Genomic DNA, 15,981 nt, shown 5'->3' with positions numbered 1-15,981 from the left:
CCGCCAATGTACCAGGCACGTCTGGACGACTGGTGGAGGGAACCTCGCCAATCTTGGGCCAGTCCAGAAAGTCACCAGAAAAAATGCAAAAATCAAGGGGAAGCAGAGGGGGGTGGCAAGTACAAAAGAAAAAATCCCATTAGGGGCAGGGATATACAATCTAAGTGGTATTCCTTTAGGCACGGATGAATTAAGAGTTTTGGATAAGGGGCTTAAGTTTGCCCCAGTGTGCAACTTGATTAAATTTCAGACGTACGTGAATATCCAAAAATTTGTCAGTGCCCTCAACATTAAGAAATATTACTTATCTAACCCTGTTACCAAATACTCCACCCCAGTGAGTCTAATGGGTCAAAATTGAATAATAGATCCACATTGAATCCCCTTAACAAGGACACTAAGAATGTAGAAGTCTTTAAAGGGATGGTTTGTAAAGACCTTGAAACGGTTAAGATTAAGAAACTGACGGACCCACAATCCATTAGGAACGGCATTAAGAAACTTGAAAACCAGAAATAAATAGTTATTAGGCCAGCCAATAAGGGAGGGGGCTTGGTGGTTTTAAGCAAAGAATATTATAGACAGGAGATGAATCGATTATTGGCCGATCAGGACACATACCAGACATTACCAAGTAATCCTATGTGTAAATTTCAGGACGAATTACATAGGCTTGTGGAGTCTGGAAGGAAGAGGGGGGTCCTGGGAAGGAGAGAATCCACTTATTTGGATCCTCTGTTCTGTAGGACCCTGGTGAATTACTTTCTCCCTAAAATCCACAAGAATAGTTCCCCGGCCGACCAATAGTCAATTGCATCGATTCCGTATCGTCCCGTCTTGGGCAATATATTGACACTTACCTCCAATCCCTGGTAGTACAAACTAAAGCATATCTTAAAGATACTTAACATATCATTCAAATTTTGGATGATTTACCCTTTACCCGGACTACCATCATGGCAACCGCGGATGTAGGTTCGCTATACACAATAATAAGTCATGAAGATGCCCAAATGTAACGCTCCTGCGTTTTATGTATGATGTGGATTTTCAGCTGCAGAAATATTCCACTTCAGTAGTCATGTAGAGAAACGCTGAGACACCAATCCCAACTCTCAATGACTCATCATGTGTGGATGATCTCAATTCAGCAAGTAAATACACACACTCAATAAGATGTTTCCTAGAGTGACTTATGTATATAGTAACACAGTGATGATAGGCTGAAGAGACAGGTTGGGTAGAGATGGTAGATGACAGACACTTGAAAGGAAATGTTCTTGAAAGTAAGATAGTAGCAGATGGGATGCAGATAGGTTTAGCAATCATGTATGGTAGCAGATGACAGAGTAGCAGGTGGACATACAAGAGAGATCAACCCAGTGCAAGAACAGGTGGTAGTAGGCTCAAGAGCTAGCAATCTTAGATAATGCAGATGTAGTAATAGTCCTTAGTATGCAGAGCTAGATAGTGTAAGCTTTAGTATGAAAGTTATAGAGGTTTCCCCTGTGGGGTACTTATCACTAATAGCAATGTAGCAGAGGAGAGGTTCGGCATGAGCGGATGATCCGGTAGCGGGATACAGGGATCAGCGCAGCGTGGTTCCGACAGCGAGGTATGCTTGCAAGCATGAGAGCTTCAAGACAGGTTAGCATCAAGGCACAAAGCAGTTTGAACGAACACATGTGAGTGAGAGCCGGCGATCTAAATAGCCATCCAGTCCGGCGCTCAGTGATGACAGCATCAGTCTTAAAGGTGTATGCGCACCTTACCAAAAGAGAATGGTGGGGCGCATACACTTATGAAAGAGTAATTAGGGTACCCAAAGGTACCAGAACATTACAGTACCCCCCCCCTTAAGGCCGGCTCCTGAAGTCCTCTGGAGCTGGTTTTTCTGGGTACTTCGCATGAAAATTGCGGATTAATCTAGAGGCATGTATGTCAGAGGTGTTTAGCCAGGTGTCGTCTTGGGGCCCATAGTTCTTCCATCGAACCAAGTACTGAAGTCTTCCTCTGTGGATACGAGAATCCAGAATCTCTTTTATCTCATATTCTTCTCCACCTTCAACTTGTACAGGAGGAGGAGGTGGGATAGTAGGCCTTATTCCTTGGTCAGGAACATGGGGCTTTAGTAGCGACACATGGAAAATGGGATGTATTTTGAGGTCTATTGGCAATGTAAGCTGTACTGCAGCTTTTCCAATAAGTTTCTTGATTGGGAAAGGTCCCAAGAACAGAGGTCCAAGCTTTTTGCTAGGGATTTTCAGTCTTAAATTTTTTGTTGAGAGCCAAACGAGGTCCCCGATAGCGTACTGAGGAGAAGGTCTTCTGCGAAGATCATAGTACTTCTTTTGTTGACTATGAGCGTGTGCAATGGTAGTATTAAGCAAACCCAGAGAGTCCTTTATTTGGGTAAGATAGTCTGAAGCTACTGGGTTATTTGAAGGAAGGATGCGTGGTGGAAGAATAGAGGGATGAAACCCATAGTTCAAGTAGAACGGACTCTGCTTGGTCGTACTGTGGGTTGCGTTGTTGTAGGCAAATTCTGCCAGAGGGAGAAGATCCACCCAATCATCCTGTTGGTAAGAAGTGAAACAACGTAAATATTGCTCGATGCATTGGTTGACTCTTTCAGTCTGTCCATTGGTCTGCGGATGGTAAGGAGAAGTGAGCTTCCGCTCGATCCGTAGTATGTGACATAGTTCTTGCCAGAACTTGGAAATAAATTGTGATCCACGCTCAGACAGAAGAGTTTTTGGGATACCATGTAACTTAAAGACATGTTTCATCAGGAGTTCTGCCGTTTGTTTGGACGAAGGTAGTCTGCGAATAGCAATGAAATGTGCCATTTTTGTCAGATGGTCCACTGACACTAAGATGGTATTAAATCCTTTGGAAGGAGGCAATTCCACTATAAAGTCCAAGGACACAACTTCCCATGGAGTTTGGGGTATTGGTAGACTGCATAGTAGACCGGATGGTCTCGTAGTGTCAATTTTGGACCTGGCACAGACATTGCATGAAGAGACAAATTTTTGTATAGATGTTTTTCATGTCAGGCCACCAGAGTTGCCTGGTAATCAGATTAAGAGTCTTTGTCATACCCATATGTCCTGCCATAGGCACATCATGCGATAATTCCAAGATCTTGGTGCGTATGGTAGGTGGTATGTAAAGTTTGTCGTTGTAGTAGAGGAAGCCTTCTGCATCAGTATTTAGTTGTGGTGGGGGTGAATCCAAACTTATACCATGCAAAACCTCTTCCTTCAAGGAACGGACAACTCCAATAATGCGTTTGTGAGGTATTATAGGAACGGAAGGGATTTCGAAGTAGTTTTCTTCAGTTAGTCGTGATAGTGCATCCGCCTTTTTGTTCTTATCTGCAGGTGTGTAGGTCACTAGGAAGTTAAACCTTAGAAAGAATAGTGACCATCGTACCTGTCGGTGCGAGAGAGTTTTGTTAGTCTGAAGATATTGGAGATTTTTATGGTCCGTGTATATAAGTATTGGTAATTGGGTGCCTTCGAGTAGATGTCGCCAATTCTCCAGAGCCAATTTTATAGCAAGCAGTTCCTTTTCACCCACGGGGTAATTTATCTCTGGACTGCTTAGGGATTTAGAAAAAAAGGCGACTGGATGAAGTGGTGAAGTGTGAGTTGGTCGTTGGGAGAGTATTGCTCCTACTGCCATGTTTGACGCATCTACTTCCAGAATGTATTGGAGGGATGGGTCTGGATGGCGTAGTATGGGAGCAGAAGTAAACCTTGTCTTTAACAGGTGAAAAGCTTTATTTGCTTCATCTGACCATTTGAATGGTTTTTTAATGCTAGTGAGCTGTGTGAGGGGTCTCACAATGGCAGAGAAGTTTCTAATGAACTTCCTGTAGAAATTCGAAAATCCAAGGAATCGCTGTAGCGCCTTGCGTGTGGTTGGTGTAGGCCAATCCTGAATGCAGGATATCTTACTCATGTCCCTCTCGATTCCTGTTTTGGATATGATGTAGCCTAGAAACAGTACCTCTTCTTTATGAAACAAGCATTTTTTCAGTTTCACATAAAGGTTGTGTGCAAGCAATCTCGATAATACTAGTCTTACATGTCTTATGTGTTCAGACAGGGATCGTGAATATATAAGTATATCGTCCAGATATACCACAACACAGACATCTAGTAAGTCTCTGAAAATATCATTTATAAATCGTTGAAAAACTGCAGGGGCATTGCATAGCCCGAATGGCATTACAAGATATTCGAACAATCCGTATCTGGTTCTGAATGCAGTCTTCCACTCGTGTCCATCACGGATTCGAATGAGATTGTATGCTCCTTTCAGGTCCAATTTTGAAAAATAGGTAGCTCCATGCACCTGCTCAATGAGCTCAGGGATAAGCGGTAGAGCATAGCGATCTTTTATTGTAATAGCATTCAATTGCCTATAGTCGATGATAGGCCTGAGACTTGAGTCCTTATTGCGGACAAAAAAGAGTCCTGCTGCGTCGGAAGAAGTGGAAGGTCTAATAAAACCTTTTTCCAAATTCTCATCCAAATAGTCTTTGAGATGGGAAAGTTCATCCTGTGAAAGAGGATAAACATGACCGAACGGCAATTTGCTATTTGGGAGTAGATCAATGTTACAATCATAGTCTCGATGGGGAGGTAGTGCTTGAGCATTTTTCTCAAGAAAAACCTCAGAGAGATCCTGATAACATAGTGGTGCAATCTCATCTGTCACCACAGACAGGATCTTCCCGAAAGACGGTAGGTTACACGTACCCTCGCAATAGCAAGAGAGGAAGGTCAGGGTCCGTTCCTTCCAATCTATGGTTGGTTGATGTGTGTGCAACCAGGGAAGTCCCAAAACAATGGGAAAGTGGGGTGAAGGTATTAGATCGAAGGTAGTGGTCTCCATATGAGACCCGTTAGTAGTGACTAGGAGTGCCTGGGTCTGATCAGTGATCGGACCAGAGGATAAAGGAACACCGTTAATAAGACTCACTGAGACAGGTTTAAGTTTAGAAATAATAGGAACTTTATTTAAAGCAGCAAAACGTATGTCAATATAATTTCCACAAGATCCTGTGTCAATCATGGCCTTAGTAGTAATCCTGTTCTGGTCCCACTGTAATGTTAAGCAAACAGAAAGGTAAGGGTTAGTGATTGAAGTTGTCAATCCCCCTAGGAGGACATGTGAACACTCACCCTTCTTTTTGTAGACTAGGGGACAGACGTTTATCTTGTGATCCGGGGATGCACAGTACAAGCAGAGATTACCAGATCGTCTTCTGGCTCTTTCCATAGTTGATAGAGGTGGGCGTATGGTTCCTACCTCCATAGGAACGGGGTCAACGGCCGAAATCCGAAAAGAACTGGATAATGGCATTCCCATTTTCTCAACCTTTCTTTCTCGTAGTCTTCTATCTATGGTGATACTGAGTTGTATCAATGCATCCAGGGTTTTTGGCAGATCCGCTCGGGCGAGCTCATCTTTAACGGCCTCTGATAGGCCAAGCCTAAATTGGGATTTCAGAGATGCATCATTCCATTCTGAATCAAGGGTCCATCTCTTGAATTCTGCGACAAAGTCTTCTACAGGTCTCCCACCTTGTTTCAAGGATCTTAATTGAAGATCGGCAGTACTCTGCCTATTGGGATCATCATATAGGCTAGTGAGTTCTGCTAGGAACAAGGCATAGGAGTTGAGAAGCTGGTCGCTTTTCTCAAAAAGAGAGTCTGCCCAGGCCCGAGGATCGCCTGTTAGGTAAGAAATAATAGTACAAACCTTAATGTGATCAGTAAGGTAGGTACAGGGTTTTAGCAAGAAAAGTAACTCACATGCGTTTTTAAATTCGTGAAATTTTTGCGATCGCCTGTAAATACCAAAGGAGGATTTATTTTGGGTTCAGGGGACTGAGCAGTGGTAAGTTGTGTCAGTCTAATTACCTGCTGCGACAAAGCCTGATTGTCTTCTTTTAATTCAGCAAGTGCGTGTATTAACGCAGGTACTTGCTGTTTTAATTGTGTCATCTGAGTGGTTATTTCTGCTGAATCCATTTGTGGTTCGTTCAATCTGTAACGCTCCTGCGTTTTATGTATGATGTGGATTTTCAGCTGCAGAAATATTCCACTTCAGTAGTCATGTAGAGAAACGCTGAGACACCAATCCCAACTCTCAATGACTCATCATGTGTGGATGATCTCAATTCAGCAAGTAAATACACACACTCAATAAGATGTTTCCTAGAGTGACTTATGTATATAGTAACACAGTGATGATAGGCTGAAGAGACAGGTTGGGTAGAGATGGTAGATGACAGACACTTGAAAGGAAATGTTCTTGAAAGTTAGATAGTAGCAGATGGGATGCAGATAGGTTTAGCAATCATGTATGGTAGCAGATGACAGAGTAGCAGGTGGACATACAAGAGAGATCAACCCAGTGCAAGAACAGGTGGTAGTAGGCTCAAGAGCTAGCAATCTTAGATAATGCAGATGTAGTAATAGTCCTTAGTATGCAGAGCTAGATAGTGTAAGCTTTAGTATGAAAGTTATAGAGGTTTCCCCTGTGGGGTACTTATCACTAATAGCAATGTAGCAGAGGAGAGGTTCGGCAAGAGCGGATGATCCGGTAGCGGGATACAGGGATCAGCGCAGCGTGGTTCCGACAGCGAGGTATGCTTGCAAGCATGAGAGCTTCAAGACAGGTTAGCATCAAGGCACAAAGCAGCTTGAACGAACACATGTGAGTGAGAGCCGGCGATCTAAATAGCCATCCAGTCCGGCGCTCAGTGATGACAGCATCAGTCTTAAAGGTGTATGCGCAGAGAATGGTGGGGCGCATACACTTATGAAAGAGTAATTTGGGTACCCAAAGGTACCAGAACATTACACCAAACGGCGGTTAAATGGGCTTTTGGTTTGTCTGGTCTTTCTAGGAAACATAGAAGCTTCCTCCTTAGCAGTCTGTGTTATTGTTTAACCAAGAATTATTTCTGGTATAACAATGATTACTATTTGCAGACTAGGGGAGTGGCAATGGGGGCTGGTTTTGCTTCCAGTGTGGCCAATCTTTTCATGGCCCACAGGGAGGAAGACGTTGTGTTTAACAAGTGCCCACCAGAACTTATCTGCTACAGTCGTTACATAGATGACCTCATTCTAATATGGAATGGGGATAAAGAGGGCCTTGAGAAATTCAAAGAAAGAATGGATAATAATAACAAAAATATTGTTCTAACTTGGAATACCAGTTCAGATCAGGTGGTATTCTTGGATTTGGTCATTTCACAAGATAAGGGTCGTTTTAAAAACTTGCAATTTCTTCAAGCCTACTGACCGCAATTCATATATACCCCTGGAAAGTTGCCACCACCGTATGTGGTTGTGCAACATTCCAAGGGGTCAGTATGTGTGATTGAAGCGCAATTGCACATCCGACAATGATTTTCTTGACCAATCCAAGATTCTTACGAAGAGATTTCAACAAAAAGTCTATGATGAGGAGGCTCTAAAAAGGATCTACAAATAGTGCAAAAAATTGAAAGGAAGTCCTTGTTAACAAATAAAATTAAGGTGGAGGAGACGAGTTCAAAAAATTACAGGGTAGTGATGGACTATAGTGTCCAACACAAAAAGATTGAAAGAATTATAGAGAAACATTGGGCTATCCTCAAACAGGACTAAACTTTGGGTCCCGTTCTCCCAAATAAACCACAATTTGTGTATAGAAAAGCTCCGACACTAATTGATAGGTTGGCACCAGGGGTCATCGACCCCTCTATTCATAAAGGAAATAATTCTCTTTTCTCACTGGTTTCTATGCCTGTGGGAAATGTATATCCTGTAGGACTTCTAAGACGAATACCAAAAAACGCAAGGAATTTACCTCTAGTGCTACTGGTAAAGTTTATAAAATCTCTGATCTTATCACATGTTTGACTACAGGCGTGGTGTATATGCTCGAGTGTAGCTGCAGTTTGCAGTACATCGGGTGCACTTCTAGGGCATTGCACGTCCGTGTGGCCGAACATATGTACAATATAAGAAAAGGTCTCAGAACACATTCCATCTCTCAGCATTTTAGACAGTGTCACCATAAAGACCCACGAGATTTTAAATTTTGGGGGTTAGAAAAAGTGAAAAAACACTGGAGAGGTGGAAACTTTATTAGGCAGTTAAGTCGATGTGAATCCTACTGGATATACGAGACGAAAGTCTCGGTACCGAAGGGGTTAAACGTTGACTTTGATTTAAACTGTTTTATTTCTGATTGTTAGTTCTGAGTTACCCTGTATAGTATCTGTAGTAATTTTCTTATATGTATGTTTTTAGTACATTTATAATTTTTTAATTCGTGAGACAGTAGGTGTGCATTTGCGGCTCCTTTTTTCATTTATATTAGCTTTAATGCAGTATTTATTACAGTTCCCCTTATCGTATTTATTTCCTGTTTTTATACGTTTGGGTATAGCACTGTCAAATTGTTTAATCAATTTTTTTTTTAAAGATGTGGTCCTTTTTAAAGATGGGCAGGGGATTGTCAAATGTTCTTCCCTTATACAAATAATTCCCCTTTAGGGTCAGCAATATTATGCGATTTGTGTTGCTTGTATAGATAAGACAGTTGATTTTACATCATCTTCCATGCCCAAATATTTATAATTTTAGTGTTCCCTTATTGAAGTCCTGATATATGGGATCTATGGGTCAGCTTATCTATTCATTTTTTGTGGCTTATATCATAAAGTGTTGTTCTGGCGGATAAGGGGTTAATCTGTAATTGCAGCCAAACAAGCTGGGTCTCCCACTATTCAGCTAGCAAGTCTGTGTGGCTTTGGAGATGTGCTGCAGGGCAGGATTCCATGTTTGTGTACTTTGGTTGCCTGGCTACCTCTTTGACCAATTGCGGCTCATTTTGCTCCTTATAAGGCGGGTGTAACAAGCTCCTCCATACGCCGCTGAGGAAGTCCCTCCCCTTTGGGACGATACGCGTGCGGAGGAAGGAGCCGTGACGTCACTCGCTGTCTCACGGAGGAGTACGAAGTTTTACTTGTCTGCTGCATGTTCGGTGCATTACGGCGGTGATCCGTCAGGATTTTACAAGCGTGATGACTACTTTTAGCATATAAGAGGCTTTCTAATTTTATGTTAATAAATATGCATACTTACTTCACCATATGCAACTTTCTGCTGTTTCTTTGAGCAACACCTAAAGAGGACAGTTGTTTGCTTGATTGCCCTGAGTGATTAGGATCAGCTATACCATCCATCCATCCTGTCAAGGCTTTCCTTGGTTGCAGTATTAAGTGAAAAAGTCCAGGTGCTGTTTGACCCATTGTGGGTCAGCCATTGAGGTGAGAGGCTAGTCTGTGTGGTGGTGGATCTGTATCACTTCAAGTTCAAGATCACAGATTTATTTTGAGTGCACTTCCATCTGCACGGGCCCCTCCTGCATGGACTTTCATATAATTTTATCTATATTATTATTGTTATAGGTTTGTTCATCTAGCGCTGCACTAAGTCTTATTATACTTACTGTGAAGAAACCTTTTCGTATTTGGAGACAAAATCTCTTTCCTCTAGATGTAAAGAGTGCCCCCTTGTCCTCTGTGATGACCTTAAAGTAAATAACTCAACACCAAGTTCACTATATGGACCCCTTAGTATTTATACATGTTGATCATATCCCCCCTAATCTCCTCTTTTCAAGAGAGAATAAATTCAGTTCCTCTAATTTTTCCTCATAGCTGAGGTCCTCCGTGCCTCTTATCAGTTTGGTTGCTCTTAATCATGATCCAACAACAACAATTTTGGCTTTAGTAATATCACATTTGACTAAAGGAATTACTGGATTATATTTTGATCATGTTTTGACTGTAAAAAACCAACAAGGACCGCAATCTTTGTAGAAAAATGAAACCTATAGTTTAATGGCAGCAGAATCACAATCTGTAATGTTCAAGTCATGATAAACATGCAATACAGCAAAGACTTAAACATTTAAACAAGCCTCTCTCAATTCACAGTGCTTGTTCAGCATGTTTAAAGTGGTAGTAAAGTCAGTTATTGCAGTGGCGGCTGGTGCTCAAATTTTTTTTTGGGGGGGGGCGCAAAAAGAACAATGTAATAGGTATTGCTTTGCGTCAAAAACGCGGTAAAAAATTGCGTGACTTTGAGGTCATGGTACAGGCATGGCACAGGTGATGGTATAGGCATGGCACAGGTGATGGTACAGGCATGGCACAGGTCATGGTACAGGAGATGCTATAGGCATGGCACAGGTCATGGTAAGGGCATGGCACAGGTCATGGCACAGGTGATGGTATAGGCATGGCACAGATATGGTATAGGCATGGCACAGGTCATGGTACAGGCATGTCACAGGTCATGGTACAGGAGATGGTGTATGCCCCCTTTCAATGCAGAGACCAGCGTACATGCCCCCTTTCAATGCAGAGACCAGCGTACATGCCCCCTTCAATGCAGAGATCAGCGTACGTGCCCCCTTCAATGCAATGAACACTAGGCCGTGCCCCTTCAATGCAGAGTTCAGCGTACATGCCCCCTTCAATGCAATGAACACTGTGTTGTGCCCCCACAGTGCAATGAACACTGTGCTGTGCCCCTTCAATGCAATGAACACTGTGCTGTGCCCCCTTCAATGCAATGAACACTGTGCTGTGCCCCCATAATGCAATGAACACTGTACTGTGCCCCCACAATGCAATGAACACTGTGCTCCCACAATGCAGAGTTCAGCGTGCGTGCCCCCTTCAATGCAACTGTGCTGTGCCCCCTTCAATGCAACTGTGCTGTGCCCCCTTCAATGCAATGAACTTTGTGCCGTGCCCCCATCAATGCAGAGTTCAGCATGCATGCCCCTTTCAATGCAGTATAACTCCATGCACTCCATGCTTCCGGCGCCCTGCATGCAGATTAGGGGGTCGGATGCATGGATGGGGGGGGGGGGGGGCGCCACTGAGGTATTGTAGAAAACTTTGACAGGTAGGGTTTTTATAAAGAGGTACCTAGAGGTCTCTTCTGTCATAAATCTCCCCCTACCTGTCAGCAAGTAATATGATCTGAGCTGCAAATGTGCTGCTCAGACCACATTTATGATCGCTCTGTGTTCCACTACGATGTGATTCCCATGTGCATGCGTGGGAGTGACATCGCCCTGGCACAGACAATCAAGTGGCTGAAGATTGCAAACCCAGAAGAAAGACCAGGCGAAGATGTAAGCTGCCAGGGGCAAGGGAACACAGTGAGAGTGCAGTGCTGGAGGGCAGCGTTTGCAGGTGAGATGGTCATAATGTACTAATGTGCTTTACAATGATGGTATACCGTTCCTCTATGGCCTCCCAGGTGAGTGGGGATTATGTAAGTGTGCCCCAGATCACTTGCTTAAAGTCCAATGTGAATGCAGAACAGTGGGGCAGTAAGGTGAGGGGGGGGGGAACAATGGGAGTCTAGCACAGTTTGCTTGAACCAGTCCCAATGTAAGCGCTCCCTGAATCATATAGTTCTTATTGGTCAACTGAACAAAAACATGTATGGACAGATAGACAGTTGGACACCTACTGACACATTTATCTTTTTTTTCAGGGCTTATTAGTGTTGTGGAGCTGGGAGGACATGCCGTTATATTGGAGTTGTCAACACTGAGTTCATTGGTATGATGGTCACTATTTATGCATTATAACAGATTAGCCTACTGTGCCTACTACTAAAGTGGCATTGAACCCAAAACCAAAAAAGTCATATATTGCAGCTCCCCAATCCATGGATAGGGTTCTTTGGAGGAGTAGTTAGCTTGCCTGCTCCCAGTATAGTTTAGTATAGTAAGGGAAAGTTGGACACTGAGTATTGGGTCCCTTTTTACAAAAGTCCTTCCTTAGTAATGTACAGTGGGTATAGAAAAGAATCACCCCCTCGTTTTGTTGCTTTGCAGCCTGAAATGAAGACACACAGTTTTTGTTTTATCCAGCCATATTTACTAGTGCAACTTATAACATCCAAGTGAAAGATATAGCACCAACAGGTCAGGAAAAAATAAAACAATTCAAAAACCGAATCACTGAGTTGGAAAAAGGATCACCCCTCTTATGTCAGTATCTCGTTGAACCACCTTTTGCTTTAATTATAGCCTTTAGTGTGTTGGGATATGTCTCTACTAATTTTGCCCATCTAGATTTTGCAATATTTGCCGACTCTTCTTTGCACAACTGCTCAAGTTCAGGTAAATTTGGTGGTGATCATTTGTGGTCTGCAATCTGTCGTCTGCAAGTCATTCCACAGATTTACAATGGGGTTGAAGTCTGGGCTCTGACTAGGCCATGCAAGGACATTCACCTTATTCTCCCTCATCCCCTGTGTGGTCATTTTTGCTGTGTGCTTTGGGTAATTGTCATTTTGGAAAGTAAACCTTCTTCCCATTGACAATTTTCTGGCAGAGGGCAGCAGTTTTTCCTCAAAATTGATGGTATTTTGCCCTATCCTTTTTTCTTCTATCCTGAGAAGTGCTCCAGTCCCTGCTGCAGAGAAACGTCACCATACCAGGATATTACCACCTCCATGCTTTGTTGTAGGAATGGTGTTATTTTGATGGTGAGCTGTATTGGATTGGCCAAATAATTTAATTTTAATCTCCGCTGACTTTAATACCTTTTTCCATATGGCCGCAGAATCCTCAAGGTGCATTTAAAGTGGTATTAAACCACTTACAGTGCTGGACCTTCAGAGCCCGTGCTATAAATGGAGGCTCCTAAGCGCATGCATGGAAGTGACATCATCGCGCCCCCCACCACTTATGTAGCTGGGGGCCGCGAATCTGGAAGAAAGACCTGGGGAAGATGTCAGCTCTCTCAGCGGTGACATTGCAGCGTTGGAGGGCTTTGTTCTAAGGTACATTTTTCATAATGTGCTAGTATGCGTTGCATACTAGCACATTATGATTTTTGCATTGCAGGTTTTTTTTTTTTTTTTTTAACCACCTGTGGATTACTACTGCTTTAAAGTGGTTGTAAAGGCACAAGATGTTTTACCTTCATGCTCTCTATGCATGAAGGCAAAAAACCTTCTGTGTGCAGCAGCCCCCCCTAGACCCCCTAATACTTAACTGAGCCCCCTTTCGATCCAGTGATGTCCACAAGAGCCTTGTCTCTCTGGAGACTCACGCCTGATTGGCTTTTGGCCATTGGCTCCTGCTGCTGTCAATTAAAGCCAGTGAGCCAATCAAGAGAAGGAGGAGGAGGGGCCGAACTGCGGTTCCGTGTGTGAATAGACACACAGAGCCACGGGTTGGGAGCGCACCTGCTTGGATGCCCCCAGAGAAAGCTGCTTGCTGTGGGGGCACCTGGCAGAAAGCAAAAGCCAGGGATGCCGCCGTGGGCCCAGAGAAGAGAAGGATCTGGGCTGCTCTATGAAAAACCATTGCACAGAGCAGGTAAATATAACATTTGTTATTTAAAAAGAAAAAAACAAAACAGGACTTTATTATCACTTATGGGTGTTAGATGAGACTGAAATTGAATTATTTGGCATCAACACCAAACGATATGTCTGGCGAAAATCCACTACAGCCTACCATCCAAATTACATAATTCCTACAGTAAAGCATGGAGGTGGTAATATCCTGGTATGGGTGCGGTTTCTCTGCAGCAGGGACTGGAGCACCTGTCGGGATAGAAGGAAAATGGACGTGGTCCAACAAAATAATGACATAAGGGTGGGGGTTTCCTTCTTCCAACTCAGTGATTCTGTTTTTATCTCTTTTACATTTTTTCTGACATTTTGGTGTTATATATATATATATATATATATATATATCTTTCACTGCTATATTATAACTAACCTTAGTAAATACAGCTTGATAAAACACAAACTGTGTCTGATTTCACTTCAGGTTGCAAAGCAACAAAATGTGATTATTTTAAATGGGTGTGATTGTTTTCTATACCCACTGTTGTGCGTAGAATTTGTGCCAATATAAACACCAGCTGTGGGTGCAGCCTAAGTAGTCAGGACATGGGTGCCAAACACCCCATGGTTACTAAGATGTAGTCTCCTGCAGAGCTGATCTACAAGGTCCTTTGTAGGACTGACGTCCCAAGCAAGATAAAACAGCATTAGTGAATAGTGGGGAAAGCTTAGGCCATATATGCCATCTAGGAGCATACTCAGCTGGGCAGAATCATGGTGGGATGTTGGAAAGAAACTGGTATGCTATAGAAGGCACCTTGATCCTACTCAGTGATGGAAGCTAAATGCTAGGAAAGTGCTTTCAAACCTGTGGTTATCCCAAGGAAAGGAGGTGAAATGGGAAGATGGATTATAAGATTTGTGCTTGTGTTCTTCGCAGAAATGACAACTACAGAAAATCTACTCTTGTGTATTGTGTATTACGCCAAAGAATTCTGATAATGTGTCAAATGTGATATCAGTTATCACTGAAATCTTTGTGAAGATACAATAAAGTGCAGAAAATGCATTTTATGTGTGGACTGTGAGAACTTTGGCACAAACAACTTCCCAAGTGTTGCAACCCTTACGTGGTGGCTGCATTTGTTTTTTTGTTTTTTCTAGGCTTTTTCCCTTTATTTATATGGACTTGACTAACAAATTTGAAGTTGAACTCCAGATAACACTTTATAAGCCTTTACAGAAAACATTTTTTTTCCTTTTGAGATAAAATTTTTCATAAATTAGTAAAAGCTGACCATTGTAAACAATCCTGTCAGTAATAAATAGTTTCTCTCAACCCTACTTTGTCTGGACAGCTTGGTTTGTTAATGTAAGTTGAAAAACTACAGATTTACTAGCTGAATCACCAAGTGAAAACATGGAAAAGGGCTTACAAAACCAAAATGAATGCAGCCACCACACAAGAGTTGGTGAGCTGCAATTTATTAGCTTTGTTCTTAGTTTAACCACTTGCCTACTTTGCACTTAAACCCCCTTCCCATCCAGACCAATTTTTAGCTTTCAGTGCTCTCACACTTTGAATGACAATTGCGCGGTCATGCAACACTCAACCCATATAAATTTTTCGTCCTTTTTTTCATAGAAATAGAGCTTTCTTTTGATGGTATTTATTCACCGCTGGGCTTTTTATTTTGTGCGCTATAAATGAAAAAAGACCGCAAATTTAAAAAAAAAACGTTTTTTTTTTAGTTTCTGTTATAAAATTTTGCAAATTAGTAATTTTTCTTCATAAATTTTGGCCAAAATGTATACTTCTACATATCTTTGGTAAAAATAACCCAAATAAGTGTACATTATTTGGTCTGCGTGAAAGTTAGAGAGTCTACAAGTTATGGTGCTAATCATTGAAAATTGATCACACCTAATGTACTGACAGCCTATCTCACTTCTTGAGACCCTAAAAAACCAGGAAAGTACAAATGACCCCCAAATGACCCCTTTTTGGAAAGTAGACATTCCAAGGTATTTAATAAGAGGCATGGTGAGTTTTTTGAAGTTGTCATTTTTTCCCACAATTCTTTGCAAAATTAATTTTTTTTTTTTTTTTTTTACAAAATTGTCATATTCAACAGGTTATTTCTCTCACATGGCATATGCATACTTACAACTACACCCCAAAACACATTCTGCTACTCCTCCTGAGTATGGCGATACCACATGTGTGAGACTTTTTTACAGCCTGGCCACATACAGAGGTCCAACATTGAAGTAGCACCTCCAGGCGTTCTCGGAGCATAAAATACACTTTTCATTTCTCAACCACCTATTACACTTTTGAAGGCCCTGGAGCACCAGCACAATGGAAAAGCCCACTAAATGACCCCATTTTGGAAAGCAAACACCCCAACGTATAATCTATGAGGCATAATGAGTCTTTTGAACATGTCATTTTTTTCCAGAATCTTTCGGAAAATGTGGAAAAAAAATGAAAACGCATTTTTTTTACACAAAGTTGTCAATTTATAAGATATTTCCAACACATAACATGTACATAGCAAAAATG

The 15,981-nt window shown here is 42.1% G+C and overlaps 1 protein-coding gene across 1 annotated transcript in view; it reads left to right on the top strand.

Annotated features, from left to right (window-relative positions):
- LOC309548128 (multidrug and toxin extrusion protein 2-like) overlaps positions 1 to 15,981 on the top strand; it is a gene marked incomplete at both ends in the record, with an annotated part of 383,785 nt that overhangs the window by 238,100 nt on the left and 129,704 nt on the right. Inside the window, one exon of the mRNA XM_082248093.1 lies at positions 11,601 to 11,668. Within this exon, the coding sequence (XP_082104219.1) occupies positions 11,601 to 11,668 (68 nt within the window). The remainder of the gene's footprint in view (positions 1 to 11,600; positions 11,669 to 15,981) is intronic.

This window comes from Pelophylax lessonae (assembly GCF_965119305.1).
Source record: "Pelophylax lessonae genome assembly, chromosome: 2".
In the NCBI taxonomy this organism is placed as follows: Eukaryota; Metazoa; Chordata; class Amphibia; order Anura; family Ranidae; genus Pelophylax; species Pelophylax lessonae.
The sequence above is the reverse complement of the archived record's forward strand: the minus strand, read 5'-3'. Positions and strand labels throughout refer to the sequence as shown.